General features: G+C 44.9%; 1 protein-coding gene and 1 long non-coding RNA gene across 3 annotated transcripts in view; one reads left to right on the top strand and one right to left on the bottom strand.

The window, feature by feature from the left end:
- The window catches only part of LOC142659240 (uncharacterized), a 48487-nt gene extending 41421 nt beyond the window's left edge, over positions 1-7066 (top strand). For both annotated transcript variants that reach the window (XR_012850290.1, XR_012850289.1), the window contains 3 exons: positions 432-473; positions 3884-3936; positions 6136-7066. This is a non-coding gene — a long non-coding RNA (uncharacterized LOC142659240). The remainder of the gene's footprint in view (positions 1-431; positions 474-3883; positions 3937-6135) is intronic.
- PMPCA (peptidase, mitochondrial processing subunit alpha) overlaps positions 4003-9439 on the bottom strand; it is a 31056-nt gene continuing 25619 nt past the window's right edge. Inside the window, exons 8-13 of the mRNA XM_075835155.1 lie at positions 8736-8828; positions 8534-8652; positions 8270-8360; positions 6399-6461; positions 6161-6305; positions 4003-5332 (exon numbers count right to left, since the gene is read on the bottom strand). Of these exons, the coding sequence (XP_075691270.1) occupies positions 5163-5332; positions 6161-6305; positions 6399-6461; positions 8270-8360; positions 8534-8652; positions 8736-8828 (681 nt within the window). The 3' untranslated portion in view covers positions 4003-5162. The remainder of the gene's footprint in view (positions 5333-6160; positions 6306-6398; positions 6462-8269; positions 8361-8533; positions 8653-8735; positions 8829-9439) is intronic.

Genomic DNA, 9439 nt, shown 5'->3' with positions numbered 1-9439 from the left:
AGTTACAGCAGAGGAAGCGTAATCTCGCGAGATCACGCTTCCTCTACTGTAACTACCAGACAGAGTAACGAAGTGCACAGATTGTGAATAGACATCCCGTCTAAGCACTTCAGTATTGTTAATGTGTTAGTATAAGGATCTAGCAGGATCCCTATGCGCTGAGTGAATAGAGAGGAGTGCATGAGGCTGATTGGTCACTGATTGGTCAGCGTCATACACTCCCCTGTACAACGCCCACTTGGGCATTAAGCAACTCATTAGCATAAATCTAAAATCGCTACTAAAGTGGTAAAAATAATTGTTTCTTTTTTTTAAATAAAAAGCACTGCTGTCACCTACATTATAGCGCCGATCATCTTATGTAGGAGACAGGGCACTTATAATGTGGTGACAGAGCCTCTTTAAAGCTTTATATTTCTGCTCTTTTCCAGTTTTAACCAAAGAAAAACCGTATGAAAGGAAAACACTTAAGGGTAAGTCCACCATTAATTTAGCAAATTTTGCGAGTAATATTTACTATGGTAAAATCTGCTGTGCTGTGAAACCCCCCCCCCCCCCTGGCACATGTATTGTACTGTAAATCACTGCGAATTACCTGCGAGTCTGCAACAAAAATGGACAGCAATTCCGCAACGTGGCCCTATGTAGTATGAACGGAGTTCTATAAGTATCTATGATAGTAACAGACACTATTATAATAAGGCCTTGTTCTCACAGCACGCTTGGGTTATTTTTCGCATCGGACCTATTGCAATTCTGTTAAGTGACCACAAGATGTCGCTGTTCAATACGGAATGCTGTATTTATTTAACTAGTTAAAGGATAACTAAACTTTCAGAAACTTCTGGCGTGACATGTCAGAAGTTTTGATCGGTGGGGGTCCGAGCGCTGAGACCCCCACCAATTGCTAAAACGAAGCGCTCAGGTGAGCACTGAGCCGCTTTGTTTCTGATTGGCTGTTTTCGGAAGGCAGAGCAGTTGGTGGATGGGCTCAGACTTTCTATTGACAGTTAGGGTATGTTCACACGGCCTATTTACGGACGTAATTCAGGCGTTTTAACCCCCGAAATTACGGCTTGAAAGCAATGGGCTGACGTTTGTCTGTTCACACGAGGCGTATATTTACGCGTCGCTGTCAAAAGACTCCATGGAAAACCAGCTCGTTACGTCCGTAATGGACGCGGAGTTCAAGCGCCTGCACATGCCGTTACAGGTTGAAATGACGGGGCTGTTTTCTCCTGAAAACATCCCCGTTATTTCAGCCGTTACGGACGCTGCCCTGTGAACATACCCTAAGGGTATGTTCACACGGCATATTTTCGGGCCGTAAACGCCCGAAAAATCGGAAGCAGAACGCCTCCAAACATCTGCCCATTGATTTCAATGGGAAAAATGGCGTTCTGTTCCGAAGGAGCGTTATTTTACGCGTAAAAAAACTTCTGAAAATCAGGAGCTGTTTTCTCTTGAATACAGCTCCGTATTTTGAGACGTTTTTGACTTTTGACCTTTACTTTGGCTTTCCAAGAAATGCCGATCAAAAACCAAGCTGCTCACCCGAGCACTTCTGCTGCTTAATTTTAGCGATTGGTGGGGGTCTCAGCGCTTGGACCCCCACCAATCACAACTTCTGACATGTCAGAAGTTATCTGAAAGTTTTTTTTTTTTGTTTTTTTTTTAATCAGTTCAATTTTATTCAACAAACTTCACATTTTTACAGGTCATTGTACTTTCTTATACAGTATATAAGCAAATTTCCACAGACCCAATTATTTATATCCAACCAAACATTCCCTTCCCCCCAACTCCCCCTTGTATCCCCCCAGCCGGTCTTCTCCAATCCTCTCTCCTTCTCTTCCATTCCCCATCTTACGCCTGCTCTCCGTATGTACCCCCCCGTCAGTGGCCCTATACCTGAACGTGTGACCTTAGTGTCATTAGCTCTACAGAAGCATACCCAGATTGATCAATCCACCTAGCCCATTGTTTGTCAAACTTGACCTTGGACCCCCTCTTGGAGTATATCCTATATTCCATCAGAACCTGTGAGTTAAGTGCCCCTATGATTTCTTGTTTTGATGGTGGCTCCGCATCCAGCCAGTGCTTTGCTATTCCTTTCCTAACTTGATACAGTATTTTAGCAATTGCCAACCCTGACATCCTATCCCCCTCCAAATCTCCAACATACCCTAGCAGCATTACCACAGGATCCCATGGAATCTGTACCTCAAACACTCTCCCCACTAGTTCCAATATTTCCGTCCACAGACTCCCCAACCTCCCGCATGTCCAGAACATATGGAGGATGTCTGCTTTTTCCTCCGGGCACCTAGGAATCTGCTCTTAATCCCATTTGTTTCAGCACCCACGGGGTCCTATACACCCTATGTATCAGAAACAACTGCGATCTTCGTTGTGCTACATTAATGGACAGAGTACATGTTGCTGCCAATACCGCCTCCCAGTGGTCTGTTGTAATAGGACCCACATCCCTCTCCCATATAGCTTTCACTGGTGCCATAGGATCCCCCAGATGTTCCACCAATAACCTGCGATAAACCAATGAAATTAATCCTTTTGACGTTACTGCTTTTGCAATATGCTCCAACACCCCCGCGGCATGTATTGTCATGTCTACACTGACCGCTTGTGTCTGCACAGCGTGCCGAATCTGCAGGTACTGATAGAACATGCGGGAGTCCAGTTGAAACTCCTCCCTTATTTGCTGAAAGGATTTGAGTATGCCTCCCTCGTACAACTGACTCAATCGTATTATGCCTCGCTGCTCCCACCCCTGCATCCCTTCCAATTTACCCAATTCCCCCAAATAAGCATTCCTCCAGAGCGGTGTATATTTAGTGCACTCTCCTATCCCCAGCAATTGCTTGCACTGCCACCACACCTTGTGTATGAGAAGCAGAGTGGGTCTGGTAAGTTATCTGAAAGTTTAGTTACCCGTTACTTAGTCTTCGCCCTACATGTCCAGCAATACCCAATATTCTTCCACTAATTTAAGGGTTTTTTCCTCATTAACATTCAAAAGAAGAATTGCAAGAAAATCTCCTTCAGTTTTATATCAGGCTGGGGCTACAGTAAGATTTTATGTGGAATGACTTCCTACTGTAATGGGAAGGTCCTGCAGCGGTCACTCCTTTTGGCCGGGTTCCCACGTAGCAAAAAACGCTGCGGAATTTATTCAAGGGAATTCTGTGCAGACATTCCACAACATTTACAGTAGCAGCAAAAGGGATGAGATATAGAAAATGTCATGCCCACGCTGCGGGAAAAAATGCATCGTAAATGCTAATAAATTGACCTGCGGTGCTGAATTTAATTCTACAGCATGTCAATTTATGTTGAATTTAATGGGGATTTAAAATCCGCAACAGAAAGCCAAGTGTTGCAATTTTAGCAGCGAATACACAGCAAAAAAAGTCACAACTGAAAAAAAAGTCATACTTACCCAGTACGCCCCCCCTCCTTCCTGGATGACATTACATTCCATGTGACCGCTGCAGCCAATCACAGGCTGCCACGTCGTCATAGGAGGGAGGGGCTTTTATGAGCGGCTTTTTTCTGCAGCAGATATTCCGTTAGAAAAACCGCACTACAATGTGGTGTGACTATTCAGACGGAATGTACTGCGGGGGTTCCAGGTTGGATACGCTGCGTATCTGCCCCATGGGAACCCGGCCTTAAAAAGTTGCAATAATAAGAACTTCTCTGTAGCCACGGCAGAGCCACGTGGGTGAGGTCCATAGCGGCACACTAATGAGTTCGAGGGTGCTCCGTATGGAACCAACTATATCACAGAATTACTCTCGGTAATACGGCATCTGATGAAATACGGTACACTTTTTTAATTATTATTATTTTTCTGATATAGATTAACAGAAGAGCCCTTTACACGACTATACTTACGGGCAGAACACATTAAAGGTCTGTGTAACCCCTGGAATTGACCCCTAGAGGATTTCGACTTTATAATCATTTCGAGACACCGGGTTTGGTATTCAAATCACTTTTAATTAAAAAACAAAAACTATAGACCGGTTATTTTAGACATTGTGGCGAACTCCTCTCACTACCCCTTGACCTGTACTATATATTACACCAGTGGTCGCGAACATGTATGCCTCTCTAGCTATGGGAAACTACAACTCCAAACATGCTGGAAGTTGTAGTTCTCCAACAGCTGGAGAGCCCCAGGCTAGACCACTGCTGGAGACGCTGGTCACGGTTGATGTCCGGATGGGGTAATCCTGTTCTAATGAGAAGTCTGGTCTCACATAAAAAACTGGACGAACCATTATATAATATCTCAGTGATTATAAGGCCGGATTCACACGGATGGAAATGCTGCAGCAATACTTGGATATTTCGGTGGATTCCACCTCTTCTATACTGAAACGGGTGAAATCCACATGAAAATCTGCAGCATTTCCGATCCCGTGTGAATTTAGCCTAACGCGTACCTGCTGTCTAAACACGGGACCAATCGGGTGAAGCATCAGCACATGGGTGGATTAGTTCCTAGTGACATCACACATAAGTTAATGATTTGACAGGGATTGGATGAGCAGAGAGGACATCCGTCCTGTCCAATCACTAAGATAAGCGTTATCTAGCAACTGCTTATCGTACTACCATAGGTATAACACGCCAGATAGGAGATAGGTATCAGCCTAGATGGTTTTCTCAGGTCTATGGCAAGTTTTAGTTTCTTATTAACAGGTCATCCAATTGAGCGTTCACCCATAAACACCAGTAAATAGACGCTCGAGGCATCCACTTCCGTCAGGTTGAATAGCAGATGTGCGGCGGCCAAATTGTCTGTCACCCCCTTAATAAAATAGCTGAACGGAATTTTAACCAGAAGGACAAATCTGACTTCTATTTACTGGTGATTATTTCTTTCAAGGGGAGGGCGTTCTTTTATACAATTGGTGGTAACTTGGTATAAACCAGAGAACCCCTTTATGTTTACAGAAATACCAGTGTAAATACTGAGGATCCTTAGACACTTTCTGGCTCCGACTCCTGAAATCTTCCTGAACCAATAAGTTATTCCATCACTGATGAAAACACGATATATAGCGGCGGGGCGCAGCGCAGACAGTCCGTGTGCAGCATATTTTCACGTCACTTCTATATAGGGGGGCAATCTATCGAAAGAGCCTGTATGATCGCGGCAGCCGTCCGTCCTTACTGGAAAGCGCGGCCTGAATCTGATCGTAATCCGGTAACTCTGACAGATCCCCCAGAGCGGCGACCGCAGGCTTACTCCTCAGCATCTTAGTGGCCACTCTCCTTACGTCACTTGCCTTCACATTGCCTGAAAGGATGGAATGGTTTCATTTTAAAGGTTATGTTCACCTTTGCGACTAATTTAGGTCATTTTTTATATTTCAAAAATAAACTTTGTAAACAATCTCATCAATCCTGCCGTTGTGTTTATACATCCTGTGTCTCCCATGGTTACAGATGACAATCACTCCCTTCTTCCTGCCCCCTATCATATAATTGGTAGATTTACTGGTCCTAAAAATACCTTGTGATGCTATTAGCCAGTTATAGGGTAACTAAACTTTCAAAAATCTTCTGACCTTACTGATGATAGTGAGAAGTTTTGATCGGTAGGAGCCCGAGCACTGAGACCCCCACCGATCGCTAAAACTAAGCGGCAGAAGTGCTGCGCGGGCTCAATAGTCAAAGAGCCTGTACACCAATTGCTCGGCTTTCCGAGAAAAGCGGGACAGCCCTCAGTGCTCAGACCCCCACCGATCAAAAGTTGAGTTACCCTATAATGTACATGGGAGGGAAAGGCTTAAACATTAGGTACATTTTAGGCGCTTTACTTGATTATCTAAATTTGTCCCATAGGGAATAACAGATTGTGCATGTAAGATTTTAATGTCTGATCCTTTTGTTGCCCTGGGAGATAAGCGTCGCCACTTGTCTAGTAGCTCCTTATCCCCTCGATGTATGGCCAGCATTACTGTGCTATTTCTTTGAATGCCCCACGTTGTGGGGTGCTAGAACAGAGGGTCAGTGACCGGTCATTAGCACCCCACACAAGTTCTACATGTCTATTATATATTCAACGGGCTGCATAACTAAACGGTTGTAATATTACAGGAGAGCCGCTCGGCCCGGTACTCACTGATGAGGGAACAGAGTTCATGCGGAAGTTTCCTCTTCCCTGTGGCCAGGACTTGTCTCCCAACATCTTCAAAGATCACCGGTCTAGACTCCAGGTTCATCATCAGCATGGACTTCAGCTGGGTCTTTGCCCGATCTAATTCAACCTGAGTAAAGGGCGACAAACATCACATATCACGACGTGTCTCCGCTAGAAGGCGACTGGATGAATTCCCTGACCTTCAGCAGAAGACGCTCACCTCCCCCACTGATCCAGCCATCAACGTGAACTCCCGGGTGATGATTTCAACCATTTCTCTTACCTACAAAGAAAGTTTGGGAAAATGTCAGAATTTTTTTTTTTTTTTAAATGTATAAAATTCTGCGACTCAAATCGGTTCCATTAGTCTGAATGTGGTTGTTTCTGCAACAAAATCTGCCGCGTGTGAATGCAACCTTGGGGCTCGTCCACACGCTGCGTAGAAATTGACCTGTGGTGCGTAGTTTTCGGACTGAATGTCAATTCCCGCTGCGGAAAGTGGCCAGAATGTGAAAGTCTCTGACTTTCAACGGAATTGCTGCAGAAATTTTCTGCAACAATTCTGTTGTGCGTGGACAAGCCCTAAAAGTGACCGGTCAGGTGGTTTTGTCATCAAGGCGATCATACGACATTGGAAGCCTCCGCTGCAAAGCATCTAATTGTTAGCGGCTCTGCAAGAGAGGGTAGGGGCTGCCGGCATGATGTGATTGCCTTGGTGACAAAACCACCTCATCTAGCTGAACCGGTCTTTGTACACTTTAAAAAAAACTGTATGTGTCAGGACATATACCGAATAAATACAGCCGTGGTCAATATCTTTTCATATTTAAAGCGTACCTCCAATTCTAAGAAACTTTGTCATATGTCATTAAAGAAATCTGCTTCTTACTCCATTTATCAGGCTGCTTTGCTCTTTTCAACATAGAAGTCTATGGAGAGGGGAGGGGGGAAGCTGCTGGAAGAGAGACACACAAACTGCAGGTTCTGAGCTCTGCTACACCTGCCATTTTTGATAATGCTATAAACTAAGATAATGCATCAAGCCTCCTCCTCCTCCTCCCCTCTCCATAGACTTCAGTGTGTGAGGCTGGGTGAAGAGTAGGGGAGGAAAGTGTAATTCTTTAATAAAATAAGTATTTTATCTTTACCTTTTAGTATTTATTATGAAAAGTTGCTATGCTTAACGTGTACCTCCAGTTATAAAACAAAATATATAACGGTTACACAACAGTATACGGGTACCATTAAAGGGGTATTCCAATGTTAGCATCTGTCATATCCTACACATCAAGGGAGAGGAGGGGTGCTCAGACATACAAGACATCCTATCCAATGGTTAAACATTGGGGGGGGGGGGGTCATTATACTGCACGAGTGAAAGCACATAAACCCAGGGATCACAGATGGGTCGTGTGACCTACTCGGAGGAAACATTACAAATATCGTGGAACTTAACGGGACATGTCCTGGGAAAAATCCTAAGAAGTTGAACAGATTCATCCAAGCTGGGTATCAAGGTGGGCGCAAACTCAGCTGGTATATCTGGGAATAGTCTGATGCCAGTGTCTCAGTACCAAATCCCAATCTACACCTTGGGTCGGATACGCTGCATAAAAACTGTGCAGCGTATCCAACCCGCAGTAACTTGCATCCTAAAAAAAAAAAGCGTTCATACTTATCCCCTCCCTCTTCTCGTAGTCTGGCCTCCTGGGATGACGCTGCAGCCTGTGATTGGCTGCAACGTCATCCCAGGAGACCAGACTGCAGGAAAAAAGGAGATACTTATGGGTATGATTTGTTTTTTCCGCAGCGCGGGCATGAGATCTTCTAAATCTCATCCACTTTGCTGCTACGGTAAATGCTGTGGAATTTCCGCACACCATTCCGTTGCAGAAATTCCGCAGGGTTTACGCTACATGGAAATCCAGCCTAAAGGGAAAGCTTCACAGTGCTAGGGAGGGATGTGAGCACCAAGATAAAATAACGTAACTTGTACGGCATTCCAAGCAGGGAACACTCAAAGTAATAGATTAGTGTAGAATCTCTATAAATTCCCTCAATGGGACACATTGTAATGGGTCGAGGACTCACCTGGTGAGGGTCTGCACTGGCATGTATACACAGGAGTCCAGTGTCTTCATAGCTGTGGTGGTATGAGGTGGCATTATACATCCAGTGGTGCCTGTGGAGAGAAAGACATTAGTTTGTTGCATTATATGCCTCATAAATGGAAACCCTGGCATACGTCAAATTGTGATTTGATCTCTAGCAAAAATGGCTGCCAATACTATAGGAGTAAAAAAAAGGTGCGCTTGATGGTCACGAGGAGGGTGGGCGAGGACTTTTTAGTCTCACCTGTTGAGCACATTAAGGTAGAGTCTGGTGAACATGCCTTTCCCTGGCCCTCCAGCAGAGAAGGAGCCTCCACCGCCCATCATCATATTCAGTACAGCAAACGGGATGAAGTCATCTTCCTGCAAGACGTCACATAATGGGATTAGCCACATAAACGTAGACATTTTCCATCGTTAAAACATATTGTAAGGAGGAAAATTACCAGAAAAGAGCAACTCTCCAGACCGATCATGATGTGCGAGAGCTCTGGGATGGGGGTGGGCCCCAGGCTGACATCAGACATGTCCTTCTCGACCTGCGAAGCGGATGAAGACGATCAGACCCAAATTATAACATTTCACTATTATCCCTGACGCATTTTCACCATTCTATATACAGATATACATCAGCTTTTCCTGAAATAAAGGGGCTCTCTGCCATATAAGTGGTAATAGCGTAGTCCCCATTAGATATGCGGTCCCACTATATGAGAGAAGCAGAAGGCACGTCCAATGGAGGCCACATGGTTGATTTAGGGTAAGGCCACACAGAGTGGCATTGACTCTGCCACAATATGGCCAACAACCGCGCCATGTTCAGTGCGGCAGTCAAATAGCCCGTTATAGTTTTCGCATTGTTGCAGGTAAACGGCCCTTTAACTGCAAAATCATGCGGCCGTTAATTAATACATCCTTTATGGCCGCACAATTTTGCAGTTAAATGGCTGTTTTACCCGCAACGGCGCGCGGCCATTAACCGGATATTTGACAGCAGTGCCTGAACATGGTTGGCCGCGGCCATGCCCGTACCGCTACGTGTGGCCTTACCCTAAGACTGTGCCATCCAATATTGTCAAGCAGAGAAAAGCTTCTTTTAGGGGAAAAAAAACCTCCAATTAACCTCAGGCTGGGTTCACACTGTGCGTTT

The sequence above is a fragment of the Rhinoderma darwinii genome, chromosome 8 (genome assembly GCF_050947455.1).
Source record: "Rhinoderma darwinii isolate aRhiDar2 chromosome 8, aRhiDar2.hap1, whole genome shotgun sequence".
Classification (NCBI taxonomy): domain Eukaryota; kingdom Metazoa; phylum Chordata; class Amphibia; order Anura; family Rhinodermatidae; genus Rhinoderma; species Rhinoderma darwinii.
This window is presented reverse-complemented; position numbering and strand designations above follow the sequence as displayed.